The sequence below is a fragment of the Alligator mississippiensis genome, chromosome 2 (genome assembly GCF_030867095.1).
Source record: "Alligator mississippiensis isolate rAllMis1 chromosome 2, rAllMis1, whole genome shotgun sequence".
Classification (NCBI taxonomy): Eukaryota; Metazoa; Chordata; order Crocodylia; family Alligatoridae; genus Alligator; species Alligator mississippiensis.
In genome coordinates this window covers 114,379,716-114,404,294 of record NC_081825.1, presented here as the reverse complement: position 1 = coordinate 114,404,294, position 24,579 = coordinate 114,379,716, and the positions used below count along the sequence as shown (strand labels likewise).

The window sequence follows — 24,579 nt, the reverse complement described above, 5'->3', positions numbered from 1 at the left end:
CCCATTTCCCTTCCCTCCACTATTTCTGAAACTCCTTTATTAATTCAGGTGCTTCTGAGGTTATTGTGCTTGTCATGACAGGCTGCAGGGTGTCCACCAAAAGCACTGGTGCAGTGCCTCCAGAAACCCTGGAGTACAGTGAGGCAAGGACATTTTGACACCTAGGGGTAATCTTACACCATTTACGCCAATGGTAATGTTTCTAATGACTTTAAGGAGCAAGAAGTTTCTTTAGGAAATGAGTAGCACTTACACAACATAGCATCATACACATAGGCAACGTGTAGGGAGGGCATGGGGTGGGGGCATGTGCCTCTGCCCTAAAATTGGCCTTTGCCAGCCGGGGAGTGGGGAGCACTGGCCAGTGACCCCCTGAGACGCGCCAGTGGCACTTGCAGTTTTGCTGGAAGCACTTCCAGGGTCAGCAATTGGCCGACTGGGGTATACCCTCCCCCCCCCCATGGTCAGCGATCGGCAGCTGGTGCCCCCCAGAGCCAGGAGGCATGAGTCGTCCATGATCATACATGAATGACTTCTTGAAAGCTCCCATAGCTGAGAACCCAGCTGTCCTTGCAATCCTCTAATGGAAACATATTTTTGAAAAAACAAACACTGTTGGCTGCTTTCAAAATTCCACTTGTTGTCTGAAAGGCCATTTAGGTAACATCTTGAAAGGTCATTTAGGTAACATTTAAATCCTGTGCACAACCTCCAAAGGAGGCCTTTGGAAAATACTATTGCCAGTGACACCTGGGGTGCTGGAGGCAAAACTCCTACAAAGACTAAATGTAACTGCAGCTCAGACGATTCTGCCCACTCGATTACGACTAGATCAGTGGTCAGGAGTATGCAGAACCGAGGCTGCAGAACAAATGGCGTGCCCCCTCGAGTCAAATATGTGTATGTATAATGTTGAAACTGTCTTGAGCTAAAAGGGTGCAGGGAAGTAGGCCCTAAAACAGGAACATTCATTCAGGGGCAGAGTTACGGTGACTGGGGTGCTGCCAGGCCTGAGTGGCTGGGAGTCCCAGCTCCTGCTGCAGCGCTGTGCACCCAAGGGTGTAATGCAGGTGGGTTTTCCCAAAATGCCCATGATCTCTTCAGCTGCTCCCAGCCCAGCCCCCAGGGCTCCCCCACTGTGCTCTCCCTGCCCTGGGGCTCCTGATGGGGCTGGCTGTGATTGGCTGGTGGCTGGCAGAGCCTGGGAGGTCATGTGACCCAGCGGGGCGGGGCCATGGCAGTTGGCGCCTCAGCCCTGCAGCACCATGCAGGCCTCGGAGGGGAGGCAGCTCTTCGACCCCATCTCCTTTGGGAAGGACCTGATAGCTGGGGGCATAGCAGCCGCCATCTCCAAGACCACCGTGGCCCCCATTGAGCGGGTGAAGCTGCTGCTGCAGGTGCAGGCCTCGTCCAAGCAGATCCGGGCCGAGCAGCAGTACAAGGGCATGATCGACTGCTTCGTCCGCATCCCCAAGGAGCAGGGTACGCGCCCTCCCCTGCCCCGTGCCTCTCACGCTGCCCTGCCTGCGTCCCTCCCCCGATGGGTCCAGGGCTGCAGCCATGTGTCCCGGCTTCCCCTGCACTTCAGCCTCCTGTGCCCTGGGGGGCTGCTGCAATGTCTGCTGCTTCCTCCTCTACCTGGGAGTTGGCAGCTGCAAGTGTGTGGAGCAGAGAGCAGCAGAGACACCTTCCTGGCCTGCTCTGTGCTCCGCCCCATGGCAGGACCCCCACACCTCAGGCAGACACCGATACCACAGGCACTCCTTCCCCCAGCCCACCATTCCCTCCCGGGATTTTGCCTTCAATGCTTCTTCCTGAAACAGAGGAACCCTCAGCCCTGTCCTCATTGAAGCAATCACTATGATTTCACCTTGGTGGTATTTGAGTATTTTATCAGTATGTTTTCCTCGAGAATGTGTTTGCTTTTGTTATCAATGTACTTGCATTAAAGTAGCTTCCAGAAGTCCTGAGGTATCATGTACACATGCTCAGAAATGGTCACTGATCATATTTTATGAAGCCAACAAATAATAGAAACTTGGAAGGGACATTTGTGCAATCCACAGATAGATATATTGTCCATGTGCTGTAACAGTAAGACTTACAGGTTGCATAGGACATTTCAGGGTTTGGTTTTTTTCCTTTTCATCGTCTCTCTTTTCCAAGAGATACAGCTATCTGACCTCTTCATCTTAATACCCATAGAAAGAACGTTTGAAATAAAGGAATTCCTTGCCTAAATATCTGAGGGTTTCCCTTTTTCTGAATGGACCTGTATCTCCACCTCACGCCAACCATTAAGTGAGACGCGTTTGAACTGGTACAAAATAGCAATGAATGTCAGTGAAACTGATAAAATGTCATGCGTTTCACTTGCCCCTTTGTTGACAAAGCCATAGCAACAGTTGAGGTGTCATCTCTGGATCTTTTAAATAACCTACCCATGACCTCCCAATGTTTCCTATGCATCTCTTAATAAGTTTGTTGAGCTCCCTTTCCATAGAGCAGACAGTTTGGGGGCTCAGATCTGAAATACCATAAACACTTGCTGAAATCCAGCAAAATACTTAAGCATATCCCTGACTAGGTAGACAGGGATGATCCTGCCTTAAACCAGGGGTTGGACTAGATGACCTCCTGTAGTCTCTTCCAGCTTGACTTTTCTGTGATTCCATGATGCTATATGCTTCACTTTTTAAGTCACACAAGTAGTCCCTTTAACTCCATATTGTGACCAACCAGCTGGCAGTAACGCCAGCTCTCCTGACCTTTGGTAGTTTTTTATGATCAAGCTGAAATGAAAAACCCAACTTTTACTATTAAGATTTTTAAGATAATCACATGAAAGTAGGTGGGGGTGCCAGCTCCAAGTATTTTTTAATGTTTGGGGCTTTAAATATATTGATGGCTCATCCCATCCCTCCATAAAATTTACCATATTGTCCAAAGGGATATTTTTAAGGTATAAAAGGAACTTGATTATAAAGTGTAATTATGCATACTGAGTTTCCAATGTGCTGCATAAACTACTTTTTTTATATGAAGCCTGAGCACCCCCTATAGTGACTACAATACATACATGGACACACATGAAGTAAAAAAACCCCAGTTGCTATGTTTATATCCCAGTAAAGTATGATGATGAGATTTTTATACATACAATGTGTTTATATCCCCAATCTTATTTGAGGTAAGAAAGTTAAGAACCTTTGCCATTTCTAAGCATTATTTATCTTGCTTTTATGGGTTTCAATAGTTGAGATTTCCCATCACTGACAATTTATGAACATATGTGTCTGTACGTATAAGAAAAGATCTAGATTTAAAATGCTAAATCATTAAAAAATACAGAAGAACACTTTTGCCCTTGTTACAGTTCATCTTACACAAGAAACAAGAGTGATGTTGTATAAAATATTCAGTATAATCTGAACTTCATAAACACAATGCAATAACCTATTTTTTCCATTTACAGGATTTCTCAGCTTCTGGCGTGGCAATTTAGCAAATGTTATCCGATATTTTCCAACACAGGCTCTAAATTTTGCTTTTAAGGACAAATACAAACAGATTTTCATATCTGGAGTGAATAAAGAAAAACAGGTAAGTGCACTCTAGCATCTGTTTAATAAATACACCAGTCATGGTGTGGCATTCTCTGGCTGCTCTCTTCCACTAAGGGTCTGTCTTTTAGGGCCTTGCTACATGTTCAAATCAAAGATATATAGAAACCAGCTCTAGAGTTGTTACACATTTTCAAGAACTAACTTTGTAGCTGGTTGGCTCAATAGTCATTTTTATGGTGTGAGAATTACTTTGTAGGTTGTAGTCAACCTACATTTATTGTGTAATTCACCGGTTAATTGAGTAATATATGTAACGTATAGCAGGAGCTTTAGTGTCAACGTGTATATATATAATTTGTTAAGCAATCTGTTTTGGATTCCCTCATGATGAAAGGAACTCTATAAAGCAAGCGTCATCACTTTGAATAGTAAATGAGGAACATGTACCTAATTGTTAAATGATCCTTCAAATCTGCTCACACTTATTGTTTAGAATTACTTGATATGAGCTGTTAAGACTGGGATTTTAAAAGTCTTTCTGATTCAGGCACCTCTGTCCTTCAGGCTCTTTTGACAATCCCAATGAAATCTCACACTTAAAGTATTAATTTAAACCCCGGTCCTCAAAACATTTATGCTCATGTGTCACTTCACTCAGGTAAAGTCTCACTGCAACTACTTGCATATGTAAAGTTGAATTTGTGAATACTCGTTAATATACACTATTAGAAAAACTATTTATGATTATAGCAAAGGTCATTGCACTTGATTAAGATAGTTTTTTAGATTTCTGTTTTAAGGTCTACTTTCTTGCTACCTACCAAAGCTAGACAAATGTTTACAAACTAGTTCAAATGTTTTCAAAAGTTTATTTTCTAAGTCCAACTTCTGGACCATACACTAGAAAGAAAGAATTAAGATCTAGGTCTGGGCTCAAAAGGGTTTTGCATTGCTAGATGACACAGCTCCATTACTGCACACAGGACGACTGCCTGTATTCACACACAGCTCCTTTGCAGGCACCCCACCTGGAACTAATACAGAATCGGGCCTAAGTTGTGAAAGGTTTATCTAAGTACATAATGTATTATACCCATGTATTATGTCCAGTTCAGCAATATAAAAAGCGAGTATTAGATATCTAACTTGTTTCACATAAACATAGCTAAAACATCCCATTGATTTATGTCTGTTCTACATCACTGTGTTAGGGTTTCTTAACAAGGCTGGTTATATACATAAAAAAATGGAGTTCCCCACTTCTCTTCCTGCCAGCTTTTTCTGCATTGCCAGAAACAATTCCTGCTGCAGGGTTTCCTGTTGATACTTACTTGCATGAAACCTGAGAGTCATTAATCTCCAATTCATCTCCTTGCATTCTATGTTAATTTTTAATCAGTTCTCATCTGTTTAAAGAAATACATATTTAAGCAATCTCAGTTTCCAGGTCTTCTTTTAGCAATGGGAAAAAGTGGAGCATGCTTGGTATAAGTAATTCTGAGTTTACAGTTCCTTAAATCTCTGTTCCTTCACACAGTGACATTCCCAACTGGCATACATTTGACTGCTCTTGCTTTACAAACATTCTGAAAATAAAAATGTGCTTCGTTTTCAATTCTGTGCAAATTAGGACACTTTAACAACCAGCATGTGTTTGTTTTTGAAGCTCAGCCTCTTGGGTTGCTCTCTGAACAATTACTGGGTTGCAGGAAAACCTGGAGGGAAGTAAGATTACAAGCTCTAAGCCATGTCTAGAACTCACATTTTACCATCCCCAGCAGCAACATCCTAAAGTTCACGGTGCTGCTGCGCTGCATGCATACTAGGCCCTCATCCAGGAGCGGAGTAGCTATTGAGAGCACTCTAATTAGCACTCTTTTCATGACAGTGTCAGTCATTTCAACCAGCGCAAAGCTCCGCTACTTCCAGTCGGGGCAGTATGCATGAAGTAGCACAGCTTATTTGAGAGCACTGCTGCTGGAAACTACATTTTGATGGTTAGACACAACTTTTGTTTTCTTGGTGGCTAAATTCTGCTTAAAATATTTACATATCAATTCAAAGTATTAGAGGAGGCTATGGGCATTAAAACAGCAGGTACTTAGCTGGTATGAACTAAGATAGGGTTGCAGCTCATATGGATATATTTGAGATAACTTAAACCAGCTACAGGGTAGCTACAGCAGCACAGAGGCAAGTGCAGGTTGGAAGACCCACCTGAAAAACTAGGGAAAGCACTCAAGCAGTTAGTCCATGGGGAGCTCTGAGGGTAAAAACAAACTTTAGGTTCACCTGGAGGCTGATTGTCCCAGGCTTTGAGTTGCTTTCAGACAGGTGCTGGACAGCTTGAATGGCAGTTAACTCAAATTACACCCCCACTGTCCTGGGAAAAAGTGGATACTTCACAGGTACTTTAAAGTTTACAATAGGCTTGTAGGTCTGTAGGACCCTAAAATAAAAGGCTTTGTCCCAGGACAAATCCTACTTCTGTTTTTACCCTGAGCTATTGCAGGTGCCACTGGTACCTGTGCTAAATTAAAGCTGTCTTGGGTATTCTAATATAATAAGGGGTTTAGTTCGTCTGTCTGCCTGTGCATAATGCTCTTGGAGCACTCGGACTGGTTGTCTGTAAACAGCCAATCAGAGTCCTCCGCAGAGAGAAAGGCGGCAGTAGTGGAACACTGCCATGATGGTGGGGATAGAGGGATTCGAGCGCTGCTGGCTTCACCATCCTCCCCTCCCCCCCGGCGGGGTGCTGGCAGAGGGAGACAGAGGGGATGGCGGGGCACACTTCCCCCCCGCCCTGCTCCTGGGAGGCGGCGGCAGCGCAGGGTGATGTCTCTACCACAGTGGAGCAGGCCAGGCGGATGCCAAGCGAAGGTGGTGGCAGTGCTTCATCCCTGCCTGTCCCCCTTCCCCCCATCATTCTTGACGGGCAATTCGCTAGTGTTTACATAAGCTGCAGTCCATGCAGTGATTGTAATGTAGATATTTCCATGTAAATCAATAGAGCTACTACTGAAGTTTACATCAGCTCAGCTGGGAATCTGGTGCAAAATGTTTTGCTTTCTTTCTTTCTTTCCTATTAGCTTCTTCCTACCCACTGAACACCAGTCTATTATTGGTGTTCATCTGTTGACTTCAAGTTGATCCAGGGGACACTATTTCCTTGGGGTATACCAGCTATGCACCATTAAGGTGATGCATAGATGGTAGATCATTAAAAAAGATCCGAAGTGAAGGCAGTGCCTAGGACCAGACTCTGATACACTATAAAGTCTTTTTTGTTTTCTGTTGGGCACTGTAAAAACAGAGCTAGAGAAGATCTTACACATTTTCAGCCACATTTATGATCTTACACATTTATGGAATGTGGTGACAGAAAGACAATCTTTTCAGATTGGTATGTATGAATTACATAGCTGCTTATTCTCTGAACCCTACGTAAACATATGTTGATTTATGTGTAAACTTTTCTGATGTGTTTTGTATGTTTTATTAATTCTGCTTATAGCCATAAGAAAAGTCAGAATTGTTATTCTATTTTCATAATAGTAAAAACTAATGTTTGTATTTCAGTTCTGGAAATGGTTTCTAATGAACTTAGCTTCTGGTGGAGCAGCTGGAGCTACATCCTTGTGTGTAGTGTATCCATTAGACTTTGCACGAACACGATTAGCTGCTGATATTGGGAAAGGTAGTAAATTATTTTAAATGTTTTTCCTGTATCAGCCTCATCTGTTTTTTCAGGGGGGGGGAGGGTTATATTTATCCTTATAACCAAATTAATACTCATCTGTTTGCAGTAGAATTCTTTCTGTTACTTAAAAGGTGGCTGTTGAATAGTTACAAAGTCATAACATTTTATTAAAAAGGTTGTATGATTATTAAAAAATTAAGAGTTAGGGAAAGGAAAGACTCCTTGGAGACAACTGTGCAATTTAATCCTTGGTTTTAAAGGGTTTATAGCCTTATATATTTGCTTAGTTTTTAAGTTTTAAATAAACTGCATTGGATTTGCCAGGTGCAGATCCCAAAAGTTGCAGGATTTCACTTCATAACACCATGATTCGAATGCACAGAGACTTCAGGGCCTGCTAGTCATCCTTTTTTCCAACAGTGGTGTTATGTCCAAAGGTTAAAGGTAAAATATGCCACTAGATATGGGTCTTACACATTCAAATTATTAAAATAAAGATATGTAATCAAATAAAAATGTTGAAACAAATTGTGTCTGATGTATATACCTCACTAGATTTTATTCTCAGAAGAAGATCACACACTTGTCACAGGGTTGTTTTTATCTTCATGTCCCAAATTATGACTTACTGTCAACAGAAAACCAAGAAAAATTCCTAAATAACACAGAACGAGCGACATCTTGTGTAAATCAGTTTTTCCATTCACTTCAGCGAACTTGTCATCATGTGAAATTTTAGAATTTGGTAGTGAGCAAAATGAACTCTTATTTAATGTGGTAAATGGCTTCAAGTATTTAAGAATTAATATTACTAATATCTAAATTAGTATTTTTGGTAGTGTGAGGATTCAGAATCCTGATAGAAGAAAGCTGAAAAGCAAACGCAATATAGCTATTTTTTAAATAAAGCTTTTTATATTGTATTGTGAGTTAAATTAAAATACCTGTAAGTTTGTAGCTTAGTGCTAGTATACCATCATGGAATAGGAAATGTTTGGGGTTCTAGTGAAGAAGTGGCTGGCTTCATTCCAGAAAGATTTCCCGAATTTCCTCTCTGCTTCATCGTCTTCACCTGAAAACCACTAGCTGTAGAGCAGCTAAGGGAATCATTTGTCTTCTGTGCACCTCCCAAGACTCCAGAACTAGGGACAGAAATTACTTTTAAACTGTTATAAGTGATTGGAAGCTGGTTCAAACTCTCACAGGCGTCTCTCGGCGAGGTCAGACTGCTGGGAGGGGCTTCCAGGGCGGCTCGGACTCGTGCGGGCACAGGGTCAGCCAACCCTCCTCCTCTGCGGGGCAGGAGGAAGAGCTTCATCTCCAACGGAGGGGGTCACGCGGGTAGGGGAGGTAGCCGCTTCGCCTGAACAGAAGTTTAGTGCACATTAAACATTAGACATCCGTAAGAACTACTTCACAGTTAGGGTGGCTAGGATCTGGAACCAACTTCCAAGGGAAATGGTGCTGGCTCCTACCCTGGGGGTCTTTAAGAAGTGGCTTGATGCCTACCTGACTGGGGTCATTTGAGCCCAGTTTTCCTCCTGCCCAGGCAGGGGGTCAGACTTGAAGATCTACAAGGTCCCTTCTGACCCTACTTCTACAATAAACTGCTTTCAAAATGGCCTAAATCAGTTTAAGATAAACCTGGATGGACACAGTATCAGATTTAAGTTAAACTGGTTTATTGGACTTCTGTCCCAGATCCCCTCCAGATTCAAGTTAACTTATGGCCCCTCAGCATCCCAGAATGCTTTGCACCTCCCCTGCAAACCCCGCTCCCTCCCCACAGGATGGGTGCACTAGCCTTGGACCAAGCTGTCTGTTCCAGCTAAGCAGAGAGGCATGCTATAGCACCCCCTGCTTTCTAGCCTGTGCCACTGCAGGCATGTGGCTGCATTTCCAGAATCAAAAGTGAATGTCTGTTGGTTCAATCTACACAGAGTAGACTAAACTGCAACAATTAAGTTGATTCAGCCTCAGGCTTTTTGACTATCTGTACTTAGCCCAGGTGACCAGCAGCCTTCTAGCTATCTTGTCCTCCCTTACCTGGTGTTGCTGGACCCTCCCTGGCCTAAAATTGAGGTGTTGTTTGAACCTGGTTTTCAATATGCCCTTGGTCTGACCAGATGGACTGTTTGGGAAAATCAAAGAATGATTCATGAGGTGTCCAGCAAATTTTTCATCTTCTTCACCAAATCCTGGAGGCCTAGTTTTAGTTTAGAAGGGAGTAAAGAAAGGAATTAATTAAATGTAAGTTTAGTAAGTAGAGTTAGGAAATTTTGTTGCAACTTGCAGTTATCATACAGAGCAAGTTAAAGACAGGAAGGGACCAGCTCTTAGGATAAACCTGGATAAGATTACCATGATATAACTGATGGACCCTACTACAGGGAGAAAAAGTGGCCTTAAACTTTTGTAGATGGAGCTACCCTTCACTTACCCCATCACATCATTTCAGACAGAGAAGGTCAGATGATTCAGAGGTAGACAAAACCTTAAGGGTTATGCTAAATGGGGCCAACCCTGAATACTAGTTATTTGGCATGTAGGTCATTTAGCATGATGCTGGGCACAAGTCAATGACTGTTTTATGGATGAAAGAGGTAGCTTTCCTATTCCATTATAGTTAAAAACTACCCACATTACTGCTTTGGTCAAATGTCAAATTTGTGGTGAAAGTAACATCAACTAACATGGAATAATGTCTGGGACATTTGAAGATTTTCTAGTTCTAGTCTCTAGACATGTCTGCAAAGTAGTACTTTTTCCTTTTCCAGTCAATGCCTCCATTCTATTACAGGCAAAAAAATGTGGGGGATTTTCCTATCTAGCAATGCATTTTGTCCCAAAATAATTGTTTAAAGCACCAATAGGAACATTAATTTACTGAAAATTTCTTTTATGATAGGTATGGCTGAACGGCAGTTCATGGGCCTCGGTGACTGTATTGTTAAAATTGCAAAGTCTGATGGACTTGTTGGTCTGTACCAGGGGTTTGGTGTTTCAGTGCAGGGAATTATTGTGTACCGAGCTTCCTATTTTGGATGTTACGACACCATTAAGGTAATTTATGAGCAAAGCACAAACTTGTCACATATTTAAAATCTACATCATGAGCTCATTAACGTGTAAATTATTTATCTATATTTTAATTTATTCCTTTATCTATATTTATACCATATTTAGGCAGCATAACTTATTTTAATTAAAGAAGACATATTCCAACTCTAATTAGATACTCCAACTAGATAATTTGTTAGATAATTCTAGCAAAGCAGCATTTTGCTGTACAAGTTTTGACATTAAAGTCAGATGATCAGAAATTGCATACTCATGTACTGTTTTTTTTCTTTTGCAGGGGATGTTGCCAAATCCAAAGCAAACCCCATTTGTTTTGTCCTTTCTCATTGCCCAGCTTGTAACTACATTCTCTGGAATACTATCTTATCCTTTTGACACTGTCAGAAGACGCATGATGATGCAGGTATGCAATGTTTTGCAATTCTTTTTATTTGAAAATCATATGTTGGATCAAAAAACATCTGAAATATCATGTAATGTGCCCTGTGTTCTTTTAGCATTCAAAAGTGCTCTAAACTTAGGGTGTGCTTGTACTTCTGCCGCTCTCCAGAATTTAGACATCTAATGAGTATACAGGGATTTCTGCCCATTCAGGATCCAGAGCATAGAGTCCCCTTCTAAGGATGGCAAACAAGAGCTCACCTTTTAAAGCTTGCTTTGATGGTAGTGGCAAGAGATGCTTGATGTCCTCTACCCTTTATAAAGGGAGTGTAACAGTTGATCACCTAGGTATAAGTGACTCTGGGATGGTTGATACCCTCCTCCCTCCTGTCAAATGCTAAGCCACTGCAGCCAAGAATACAGGATCAATAGATCTGCTTCTGTAATCTAATGGTTATGGCACTCAGGTGGAAAAGAGGATGAGCACCCAAGGACTGTCTAAAATAAAATGCAGAAGGCAGTCCAGGGTGGAAGTACCAGAACCCAAGTTGCCCCCCTCCATAATGAATGCCCTAACCAGTAAACTGCAGTCAGGCTTCCTCTTGGTCATCCACTGCCGCTACCAGTATTTTGGAGTGAAAGTGACATGTGCTATTTTGGAGTGAAAGATATATTTTGGAATGAAGGTGACTGTGGCTACTGCTTTTTTGTGCTGAATTCAGTGTTGCTGGTGTGCAGTCATACTCAGAGCATGCCTTCTGTTTTGGGCCCCTCCTGGGACTCTGGCAAAATTTAGGCTCTACCTTATATCTGCCTAGCATCAAGATTGCAACAGAGCTTTGGTGAGTGCCAGCCGGCTCGGATTGAGGTCTTGTATGAGTATGTGAAAGATCTTTGAAATCCAAAATGTGTAAGCACTGAATGAACTCAGGCACTAATGAGTTTTGTAACTGGTGGAGCAGGAACATTCTGGAGTGATTCTGGGTGCCTAAATTCTGCAAAATCCCATTTAGGTGCCTGGTTACCAATCTGGACCTGACCCTAGCATTAATGCAAAAAAAAAAAGAGAGATGAAAAATAATATTGTACAGAATGCTAATTGAAAAAATATTAAATGCTATAGTAACAATCCAGTGATTTTTGTCAAGGAAAGTGAAATAAGAACAGAACAAATAAAGAGATGATTAAGAAGGTCTGTGTACCTCCTGGTACTATATGCCATAAGACTCTGAAATAGGCTATTTATAGTGTTCTGGGTATTTTTTTTAAGGTTAATGGGGTTCTGCAGCTGTGGCTACAAGTAGAGTTGCTGCTATGTATGATTTCTGTGAAGGTGAAATTAACAGCATGCATACAGAATCAGTTTCTTATGGTGACAATCATGCTGATCAGGGAGGAAGCCATGCATCTGATGCTGTCTTTTCTGTTACTGAAAATAAATTTGGCTCTCAGGGCAACTTTCTGCAGTAAATGGGCACCATATGCATTCTGTTTCTAGTGAAAGTTTTTGTGCTAAAATGGGAAATCTTTCTCACCTAAGTTCCAGCCTCTTCTGCCTCATTCCTTTGAAGAGATTACAATAGATTCAGACCAAAATGCTGACAGTGCATTTTTGTACGCTCAAGAAGCCTCCAACAGTGACAATTCCCACCTTACACTGACACTTCTGTTAGAAGGAGCAATAGTGTTGCATGGTATGCTTTCCTAGTCAGGAAAACTGATCTTAGAAGATATACTGTGGGTGCAACTACATGTGCAATTAATGTGATGCAATAAAATTGAGAGAAGTGTGAGGCAGAGTCAGCTTCTCCCAGGCACAGGGTCTACATAAGACCCAGGACAGCAGCAATTTGAGCTGGGGCAGAGCAGGCCTCCAGCTGGCTGGGCTGACCAGGCACAACGTATACCTATGGTCAGCATCTACATGTTCATTTCAGTGCAGGAAAGTACTCCACCATAGGATAGTACTGGCCCTGACAGTACTATCCTATGATGGAGTTAATTTGTTTACTGCACCCTTAGATCAGCACACGTGTAGGCTGTAACTCATTAATGTGGAGCTAATTAGTCTACTCCACAATAAAGTGTGTGTGTTACTGCAACCGGTGGGCACATCTACATGAGACGTTTACTGCTCAGTTGACTAATTCGACTAATTACGCAGTAGGCCTCTTAGCATTTACACATGAGGTCCTATTAGGACTCACAAAACTAATAAACTCTGCAGCAGGGTAGGACTTGTAAATACAAGTGCTGCGGAGTTTTTTTGTGCGCAGCAGCTCACATGTAGATGCTGAGCCAGCTGGCTGGGGCATGAGGGTGCTTCAGTGTGAGGGCTGCCTGCCAGCTAGCCCTGCACTGAAGCACTCTCTTCCCCCAGCCAGCCCCCTGCAACACACTGAGCCCAGTCGGAGCAGCCCTGGGCTGGCAGACTGACCCCCACAGACCCACCTGCCATCCAGGGCTGCTGCAACCTGGCTCAGTGTGCTGCAGTCTGGATGCATGTTTAAACTGCATGCCCAGAACCTTTCCAGGAGCAATAAACTGCAGAGCAATTAATTCTGCATTTAATTGCTGCACATTAATGGGTCTTGTAGACATGCCCTGTGTGTCACAAAAATGTAAACTTAAAGAGAGATTTCTTCCTCTATGATTGTTATCTTTCTGCCATCTAAATCTGCCACAGAGAAGCATATCCCACCCACCCACCCACCCACTCCAGATGTGCACCTGCCATACCAAAAGTGAGGCAGTGAAGCTGCACTGAGACCACCCTCACTGCTGCTTTCATGCCTACCAGAGATGGGTATCTTGTACAGTCATGCCCTCAAAGTCCAGGGCCTTCTCTAGTCAGTGTCAATGCACATGATTATGTAACCCAGTACAAAGCAGGGGCAAAAGGCTCATATGTTGATTTCACAGCAGTTAGCCCTAACTCTAGCAGTGGATCCCTCAGCTCTGCCTGGCCCAAGCATAGGGGCAGCCCAGGCTGTGGCGTGTGTGGCCGATCTCACTGTTCCCAGGCATTCCTAGTGACCAGACTCCATTTCCCAGGCAGCCCTGGCAGTGGCAGCTCCTTCCAGCTGCTGCTGCCAGACCCAACTCCTCTGCCCCAGCATCCTTGCTCATCCATCCCACCACTGGGGATGGGAGCCACATGGGCAGAGCATGCAGCTGGAAGGTTGGGTTGGGGATGTGAGCCAGTGGAGAACAGTGTCCTGGAGTGAGATGGGTGGGTGGGGCTGAGATGACCTCAGGATTTTGGGGTGGTGACAGTGCAGGGCTGGGGCCAGAGCAGAGCCATAATCCACTGCACGCATGCCCCTGCAATGGGTGTGGGTTCTGTGGGAAGGGGTATGCAGGCAGCAGATCATGGCCCTGCTCCGGCCTCACCCCTGGCCCTGCACTGCCCCAGGATTTTGGCCCTGGCTTTAGATGCAGTTCTCTGCCTGCCCATGGCCCCATCCCATCCGTGGGGCTATACGCCCTGCCTGAGCAGCTCTCAGCCAGCCTCCATGGAGCCCCCGGGATCATGGGGTGGTGATAGCACAGGGCCAGGGCCAGGACAGAGCCATGATTCTGCAGGCAGGGACGTGAACCTATGACAGCTCAACCAAATTCCCTATGTGGCCCATGGACCCAAATAATTGCCTACCCCTGCTCTATAATACATCACTTGAGTACAGGGCAACAGAGAATCATGTCCCAATTCTGTTCTGAAAAATGACCAAGTTCCCTACTGAAAATGTATCCTTGTGCCCCCTGCCATCTCCCTCCAAATTGTTGATCCAGGAAACTCACTCTGAGTTTTAAGATTTGGTGATGTGACTGAATAAACTCAGTAAATATTGCAGAGTAGAGAGGTGCCATTTTTATACAGTCACTTCCTAGGATAACTGCTCCTTGAGAGTCTGTCATTCCTCATGGATTACTGGGAATGGAAAAAAATTGACTGTGACATTGTAGATAATAATTGATGGCATTACTGAAACTATCAGCATCAATATCATCAAATTCTGTGCGACCAACAATACTACTAGTTGTGTCTTCACTGCAAAAATAAATACACATGTAATTATATGGAGACAGCTAATTTGAGAAAGCTATCTCAAGGTAAACTTCTACTGGAGATAATGCATAGGTAGAATTGACATTAAGGTTTATCTCAGCACTGAGGGAAAGCTACAGGGCTTTGTTTTTAGCAGACTTTTATATCAAGAGAGCTATTTTGAGTTAGTTCTCTCATTATAAATGCTTATTTTTTTTATTGCATTGAAGACAATATCAGTGTTTGCCACCTATTTTACATAATCAAATCCAGAAAAGACTGCCCTTCCCTTTTCCTTTCCTTCAGTTGCAAGTACTTGTTCCAAACTCCAGGAAGGATGGGGTCCTCCTTTGCTTTGTTTGAATATGTTACAGAAACTACCCTTCTACACTGTATATCACATTCTGAATGTTCAGGGGCTGCTATGGGTCAGCCATTTCATGGCACACCCAGGCCCTCAGCCCTCAAAACTCACAGAATATGGATCATCCCCACTTTGGGTAGAGGAGTCTCTGCAGCACTTGAGGATAAGGAGTATGATGTGTTAGCTCAGTCTACACATTTTGAGCCACCGGAACAGAGGTTCTAGTCCTTTTTATCATCTTCATTGAGGTTTGATTTTATTCTGCGAGTCAGAACTCTGCCAGTTTTTAAATGATTTTTTGTGGCTATATATCTAATGGCTGAATTCAATTAATTACTGTTGCATTGAGGTCTATTGCTATAAAGACAATTCAGCAGTACTAAAGGAGGAAAAAGATGTATTGCACAAGTTTTGATAATGTCAGAGTGGTTCAAAGCACCCTTAGGACTGGAGTGGCCTCATTCAACTCCTGAGCTTTCAATTTGCTCAGTAAGGCTTAAAAGAAGCAACGCAGGATGGGTCACAGTCTTTCTAAATTTAGTTGTGAAGAAGTAGCTATCAGAGCATTAAATCACAGGAATATTGACGAGTTAGGGATCTGTTATTTGCAGGAGGTAAAATGAGAAAAAGGTGTTCCAAATAATTATCCTTAAATGTTCATCATTAGAGAAAAACAAATTTGCATTGTACTAAGTGTCCAAGTTTTGTTTAATGTACTGCCCTAATAGTTCTTTATATTTGCACACAGAGTGGAGAGACTGAACGTCAGTATAAAGGAACTATTGATTGTTTTGTCAAGATATACAAATTAGAGGGGTTTAATGCTTTCTTTCGTGGAGCCTTCTCCAATATCCTTCGTGGGACAGGAGGTGCCTTAGTGTTGGTGCTTTATGACAAAATTAAGGAAGTTTTTCATCTTGATGTTTCAAAGAGTTCATCTGACTAAAATACTAGGTGCACATCTATTTTGATGGTATAATGTACAGTGGCACAAGTCTTATTGTTTGGATAGCATGTTTTTCAGTTCCTCTGCTGTGTTTTTAATACTGTAAGAAATCACTTGGATGTGTTTCAGGAACACGCATGTGCTAAACTGAATATTTACTCTGATCTTTTAAAAAAAACTAAAGAGAGTTATTTGTTTTCCATCATGGAAAGGTGTACATTGTCTTCATTCCTTTCATTTTCAAATCGTTTTCAATGAGAAACAAACATCTATAATGCAGAAAGAAAGATAATCACCCATGACAGTGGTGCTTAACCCCTAGCCCGCAGACCAGATATGGCCCATGGAACCATATCATCCAGCCTGCGGGAATCCCCACAAGTCTGGAAACTTGGTGGTGGGGGAGATGTGGCAATTAACACTGCCACTGCTTCCTCATCACCAACTTTCCAAGACCTGCAGGTCAGATGACATGGCACATGAGGCCATGGGTGTGATCTGGCACGTGGTCTTATACAGGACTGGAGCTGGAGCACAGGGCTGGGGCTTCATACTGGGCCAGCCCTAAGTGCCAGATCAGATCCTGGATAGGTCAGCCCCATGGACCAGATTGTGCCCCAGCTGAGCCAGCCTCACACACTGGGTTGGGCTCTGGTCACACGTGTCAGAACCCAGCTCTTGGCCGGTCAGCCCCACATGCTGGAACGTGGACCAGCCCTGCATACTAGATCAAGCCCACAGATTGACCCCACACCACTCATCCAGCCCCTGGGGCCAAAAGGTTGTGTGACATATATTAGGGTACTCTTCTGACACTAAACATTACATTGAAAAATATAACCCCCCTTCCGGGGCTTTACCAGCAATCTGGGGATCCTGAGGGGGAATCCCCTCTCAGGAAAGTGGGAAAGTCTTCAGATAGAGGAATGGTTTGCAGTAGTGCAAATAGATCAGCCTGTGATAATTTTTGAAAAGGCCAGAGTTGGCTGGGATAACTAGTGAAATAGACAGGACCGTCTAAGAAGGGACATAACTGATATGCAGGTAAAGTGCTTATTCATGTTATCTCTTGGGCTGTTTGCAAAGCCTGAGAGGGAATTTAAAGCCACCCTTCCCTTAGAGAAAGTCTTCAAGAAGAACAGTCATAAGAGACCAATCTGCCATCCCCCTTCCAAGTGAGTTTCCCTGGCATCATAGAAAGTGGTTGGTGGCAGCAGCAGAAGCTCCCTGATACAAGGATGATTGTCAACATAGAACTTATTGGTAAGTCTGGAATGGTATCTTCACTCATAAGTGGATGATGGTGAAATTAGTTCATATGTACACAGGCAAATCAGCTGGACAAGATATGTTTGCTCGTTGGTGATACAATATTGCTCCTTGTGACATACTTCAAATACTACTGTCATGTTTATCTAATATAACCTAATACTTGTTATGATCCCATATTGTAAATTAAAAGATGCAACCAATTCCAACCAGTGGAATTCCTACCAGCCAAAGAAACCTGATCCAGAGACAGTGAATTAAGAGCTGTTAATAACAGCATTAAGTGAAATGTGCTCATGTGTATTATTGGAAATGGTACAATCAAACCGTCCATATTGTCACCGTGATAATCCCATACAAAGCTGAGTGCCTGCTGAAATCCTGATGCTAAAACATTTCCCTTGCAAATATAAGAATGGTTGACCTGACCTGAGCAGGAAGGGATAAAGAAAATAACCTAGCAACATATCAAAATAAGATTAGATGCATTTGTTCTCCAAAATAGATACTGAAGGGAATGACTGGCAAATATCTCACAACATGAGATTTTATATTGCTTATTTGAAAAAGAAAAAGCAACAGTTTTAGGGAGCACTTTTAATAATGAAACTTGAACATTTGTGTTGGTATCTAATTCATGTATTTGAATGCAGAACAAAAGTAAAAATGGAACCTGTTTAGGATCTTAATGCTTATTTAGAATACAAGTCAAGCTTATAACAAGACCTACAATGAGAAATCTAATGCACTATTCATGTAGGAAATGTACAATTTTCAATGTACAGAAATGTGATACTCTTCATTTGCCTTTTTAAATATTTTGATGTGATTTTCAGAAATTATACCAAATTTGTGAGGAGCTATGACAACTTTGGGACAAGAAGGAACAACCCACCAAAATAAACGACACTTGAGTAGTATTCATTTAGGTTATTAGTTTAATGGAGATTAAGGATAGAAGGGACTAATAGATCACCTGTAGTCTGATTCCCATGTATTACAGATAATTATGTTTCATTCAAGTACTGTATATTGTCACTGCCGTGCACTGCAGTGAAGGGTACAAGACCTTTGAAGGCCGTCAGGCGGGTACTTATGACGCTTGGAGTGGAATTAGGCACAGACGCTTATCGGTTGCAAAGCAAGATTATTTATTCACGCCGTTAAGGTGGTGAAAGATGGAGGTCAGAGATATTTGGTTAGTTACAGCTTAAGGTTTGAAGGTCGGTCTGTATGAAAGTCTTTCGTCGGGCAGATAAACGGAAAAAAATCGGGCCGGCAGGTCGGTGATTTACGTCTTAAGATTGGGTCGAGACGTGAGGGGGGCACTGGCAAGTGATTAAGTTGTCAGTTACTCTGATATGTGTGATCAGAGGTCTCCAAGGTTCGTACGGAGGTCCCCCTTCTTCATGGAAGTGAAGATGGGTTTTATTTGTATATTAGCCAATTGTTTTTCGCCACGTCATAAATTTAATTAGAATCGCCAATTGTATAGTGGTCTTCGCTAGGGTGTTATCATAGGAACACTCCCGGACACTCCCCTGTCATTCCGACCACTTATAATGATTTATATAAAGCAAAGAAGGCAAAAGTTTTTATCTCTGTTAGTGGCGCAGTAATAAATTTTTTTTTGACATGCGCAGAAAAAAACCCTGTTATTTTCATCTTGTTAGTTAACCCTTAGTTACCTTGTATAGACTAAAACTGTTTTGATTAATATATTTCTTGCTTGTGGCATGGGCAGTACTTAATTTGGTTGTGACATATATCAGGAGCAAAGGTTTGAGTACAAAAAATTAATGCAGTGGATGCATGCTACTGGCAGGTAACAGGAGAGATCAAGGCTGGGGAATTGGCTCCGTGGTCAGACCCAGAAGGTGGTGGTTGATAGAAGTCAATCGTCATGGTACCCTGTGACCAGTAGGGTCCTCCCAGGCTCTGTCCTTGGACCTGTATTGTTCAACATCTTCATTAATGATGTGGACATTGGAGTCAGAAGCAGACTGGCCAAGTTCGCCGATAATACCAAACTCTGGGGTAAAGCATCCACACCTGAGGATAGGAGGGCGATCCAGGCTGACCTTGACAGGCTCGGGAAATGGACAGATGAGAACCTGATGGTGTTTAACACTGAAAAAATGCAAGGTTCTCCACCTTGGGAGGAAAAACCTGCAACATCCTTATAGGCTCGGCAGTGCTACGCTGGCTAGCACTACAGATGAAAAGGACTTGGGGATCATGATTGACCACAGGATGAACATGACCTTTCAATGTGATGCCGCGGCTAGGAAAACGAGCAAAACGCTGGCTTGCATCCATGATGTTTCTCAAGTAAATCCTGGGACGTCATTCTCCTGTTGTATTCAGCCTTGGTGAGGCCGCAGCTGGAGTACTGTGTCCAGTTTTGGGCTCCACAATTCAAAAAGGATGTGGAGAAGCTTGAGAGAGTCCACAGAAGAGCCACGCGCGTGATCAGAGGTCAGGAAAACAGACCTTATGACAACAGGCTGAGATCTATGAGGCTTTTTAGCCTGGAAAAGCGCAGGCTCAGGGGCGATCTGATGGCCACCTATAAGTTTATCAGGGGTGTTCACCAGGATCTGAGGGAACAATTGTTCACCAGAGCGCCCCAAGGGATGACAAGGTTGAACAGTTATAAACTCCAGCACGACCGTTTCAGGCTGGACATAAGGAAGAATTTCTTTACTGTACGAGCCCCCAGGGTCTAGAATAGCCTGCCATCGGAGGTGGTTCAAGCACCTACTTTGAACGCCTTCAAGAGAAATTTGGATGCTTATCTTGCTGGGATCCTATGACCCCTGGTGACTTCCTGCCCCTTGGGCAGGGGGCTGAACTCGATGATGTTCCGAGGTCCCTTCCAGCCCTAATGTCTATGAAATATATTAAATCATCCCCAAATGCCCCCAGAATGGCAGGGAAGGATTAGGTGAGATGATCCCACATGATCCCAGCAGGTATATGGCAGCCCAAGCTGTGGAGGAAAGATAACCCCTTCTCTGTTCCCAGTTAATCTGACTTGGGGGAAAGTTTCTTCCTATCCTCAGATCTAGAAATCTGTGGGTGTGTCTACACGAGACGCTAAATGCACAGTAGACTAATTCTACTGTGCATTAGCTTATCACAACAAAAGCTGCACTATTGTGCTAATGCACAGTAGAATTAGTCTCCTGCTCATTAGCATCACTAAAAAGATGTGCAGTCACATCTGTGCAGTAGAGCTGGTTACTGCACATTTAGTTAGAACCTGTTATTATAGGTACTAAATTTAATGTGCAGTAACTATGGCACATTAATGCATGTGTAGACATTCCCAGTATGATTGTTAGCATGTGAGCAAAACAAACTAGCTGGGTACCTGCAAGGCTTCACTAAACTACTTCAGAAGACTGGCTCATTCTACTCAGTTTCCAGTGTCCAACCTGTGGCACCCCTTCTCTAGTCACAGCAATTATTACTGTGAAAGTCCTTTGGCATTTTCTTGTCAGTAACATGAATGTCTGCAAATACACCTACGCTGCAGAGCCCATTGTAAGGATACCCAACATAGTGTTAAATGAACTAGCTTGCCTAGTGGGAACAATCTAAACCTGGCATTACACAGCTCAGCATGAGCTAATTTACTCTGCTGAGAAGTGTAATATGCCAACACTTCTACAGTGATGGCTATGCCTCCTTTACATAGCTATATGGTACCCTCTGGGCTTGGCCTGGTAATACCATTCTGGATTACTTCACAGAAGACTTGGGTTTGATTTCTGCCCCCAGGTTGCCATCTCATGAATTGGGAGTACTGCAAAAACATTATGCGTAGCTGCAATGCCTGGAGTCAGGTCCAGTCTTACGATTTTTAACGCCTAAAGCTACCAGAGGAGAAAACTGAATTATGAGTAGTTTCCCCTTATGGTCCCGTTGCTAGAGACAGGATTTGACCTGGTTACTCTTTGTGATCATGATGCTAGAAAAGGAAATAGGTTGTGAATTGCTGTAGCTAACTATAAGCAGCAGCTTGTTGTGTTTGGGCTTAAAGCCAACCCTTGTGGCACTGCTCAACAATGAGCCTTATGGTTGCAAAGGGAGGAGTACTGAATAATTCTGAAGGAAGAGGTACCCATTGCTTCATGGCCAGAAGGATCCTGGCTGTGCTGTAGTAACAGGGATGATAGAAAGCAGAGAGAAATTAGGAGAGAATAACAGCTCTGACAGGAACACCAATTTATATTGTTGTTATGTGGAGTTTTTCTAGTGATGCAATAGCACATAACACCACATTGAAACATCGAATTATGTCAGACAATCAAGTTGCTATGTCAGAATGAAAACTGAAAGATATTTATGAAGCTTTGCTGTCCCACAAGTAAGTGTTGGAAAATGTGGGCTTGATCCTTTTCTGGAAAGTATCACAGAAAAAGCATAAATGGGGATCATAATAGTGTTACGCAGGTTGCCAATCACTCCCTATCTAAAAAAAAAGGAACATAGCAAAGAAAGATGGAACTTTTTGGCACTGAAATGTTTCCAGATTGCACTTAGCTTTACATAATTTCATGCGTTGTGATCAAAATGTTTTACTATGTGAGTGCTGTTCTGCAGCCAAAATGTGACATGAATTTAGTGCACAGGCAAGTGCAGAGATATCACAAAAGCATCAATAAAGGTGGCATTGACTGATGCTTTTGTTTGAAGTCTCAGAAGAATGAAATAAGTTAATATTTATGGAAGCCCATTCACCCTCAGAGCACAAGAATTTCTCAAAGCTGAAGCACATTTCAGACACAGACATATACATATAAAACAATGTGATGGGTCATTGTAACACATCTAGAATGACAATGTATGCAATGTACAGCACACTTCATATTTATTTCTTGAACTAGACATTGCTTCCAAGTAGTTGGCTTTTAGATTTTTATTTTACAGGGTTTATTATGAACGGAAGCTGGGACTCACACACCTGGATATGAGAGCTCTAATCACAGGCTGTTATAAAAAAGGGATGCCACCACTACCTATTCCTCCAACTATCCTTCGGAAGAAAGCAGTGGCCATGATTGCGTATCAGAGGAAGTCAAATCCTATTGTTGTATGAGGTGTGCTCTGAGAACACCTATCAAATAGAACCCATAGTTCTTAAATGGAAGAATGCTTATAGTTGCTAGATGCCAATTGGGCTTAAATGTGAACTAGGTATTAAATTGCTCAGCCCTGCCAAGGTTTGGACAATTCTGGGCATGTGTAGAGATGTGATTTTAGGAGTCTAGGGAAACTTAAAAGTAAAAAGTCAGGTTTAGGCACTCCCAGGGCTGGGATGCAATTAAGCAGATTAGCAGGAGCTTAGTTTTTTTTTGGACTTTGGCATCTAAATGCCACAGAAATCCAGCATTTGTTTTCTAAGTTGTTTCCTGGATGTGGCTCTTAGTCCTAAACCAACTCTCATTGGAATAGTTGGGAGGATGCTTAAAATCTACAGAACCTGCCCAGTACTTCGTAGATTTTGGTTTGTGACTCAGCTCTGTGTCCCACAGTAAAATAGGAAATGAGTACTTACCTCCTGCACTCTGCAAAGGTGCTGTGCGTATAAACAGAACTGACATTGTGTACGCACTTGGAGATCTCAGATGAAAAGCGGCTGTGTAACCTGAACCTATACATTACTCGTAATTAATGATGACATACAAAATTATATTAATCACACTTTACTTAGCCACCGTCACCCAGCAGTAATTATACAGGATCGCTGTAATTACAGCAAATTATATTATGTTGCCATAAATAATTATTTTTATTAAAAATAACCAGCTTACATATCACTGGGTTTCACATTATATAATGCATAAATAGTCATCTGGGTCACCATCCTGCCACTGGGACCCGCACTGCATAGTCTGCACAGGGTCCCCGCTTTTAAGTATCACAAATGTTAGATGCAAAAACAGAGGGGATGAGTCTCCCTGCCTAGGTAGGCAGCATCACTCAGGTCCATAGATTTGGCTTTAGGGAGTCCTGGTTAGATTGGTAAAGGGGGGGGGGGGTGCGGAGGGTTTCTTTCCTCTGAACCAAGGGGCATAGCCCTCTTACCAGAGACCTCTTGAGTGTATATCAACATTTCAAAGAAGCAGGACCCACTTTACCAGCTGCAGCTCCCACTCTACCTGTGGCAGGTTAAGGGGGTTAGGTCTATGTTGTGGCAGGGTTGATGGCAGGCTCATGTAGAGTTTATAGTTTGTAGGGATGGTTTGATCCTGCCTCAGGCAGGGGGTTGGACTAGATGACCTCTGCAGGTCGCAGCCTGACTTCTTTAGGACTCAACGACTCTATCCCCAGTGTTTTCTTTGCAAAATGCCAGAGGTGGGTAGGCAGAATCTTCTCAGCTGCACAAACATAAGTGCCAACTCCATGGGTGCTCTGGGGCTCAACCACCTACTGAAAAAAATTAGCAGGTGCTCACAAGCCATGGCTGTTTGGATTTTACATGTTAGAGCTCTGTGGCAGCTTGCAGCCATTAAAAAACCCAAAACCACGCTTTATCATTAAAAAAAGTGTATTACTTCAACCCAGCTCCACAGCATCTGTATAGATCAGGTGCTTCAGCAGGGATTTCGGGCCCTTTTAGCTAAAGCTGATTCAATCAGCTATTGGTAAAAGTGCCCCAAAAGCTCCACTAAAGCACACGATCTTGACAGACATCAGGTGAGCCAGGTTGAAGCAACACCCTGCCTCTTCTGGGGGTGTGCGGTGCTCCCCCGCAAATAAAAGCACCCGCTGGCAAAAACTGAAGTCGGGGCTTTATAAGTGTATATGTGTATAAGTATACGTGTGTGTTTAAGCGTATGTGTGTGTGTATGTGTATAAGTGTATGCAAGTGTATGTGTACATGTGTAGAAACAAGGTCAAGGTCCCACTGGGCAAGCCGGGATCCCCCGACACTAGCCCGGCTCCCACGCGCCCGACCCGCGAGAGCGACGCCCCGTTGCAGCAGAAAAAGGGCGGCACGAGCCGGTCCGAGCCCCGAGCGGGTAGGAGCACCGGCTGCGGCTGCCGCGGGGTGTCGCTGTGCAAGTCACCTCCCCCCGCCCCTTTCCAGATCTTTCTCGAAGGCCGGTCAGGCGCCGCCGCCGCGGGCCGAGCCGCTCCGGAAAGAGCCGAAGCCGGAGCCGGGCCGAGCGGCCTCCCCGCCCGGCACCCCAGCGCGCATGCGCCGCGCGC

The 24,579-nt window shown here is 43.3% G+C and overlaps 1 protein-coding gene across 1 annotated transcript; it reads left to right on the top strand.

Annotated features, from left to right (window-relative positions):
• Nucleotides 1–1,241: 1,241 nt before the first annotated feature.
• Nucleotides 1,242–16,280, top strand: SLC25A31 (solute carrier family 25 member 31). Its single transcript, XM_006263427.3, has 6 exons — nt 1,242–1,482; nt 3,476–3,603; nt 7,146–7,263; nt 10,175–10,329; nt 10,625–10,750; nt 15,889–16,280. The coding sequence occupies exons 1-6, from the start codon at nt 1,266–1,268 to the stop codon at nt 16,084–16,086; spliced, it is 942 nt and encodes a 313-aa protein (XP_006263489.1). The 5' UTR covers nt 1,242–1,265; the 3' UTR covers nt 16,087–16,280.
• Nucleotides 16,281–24,579: the final 8,299 nt, after the last annotated feature.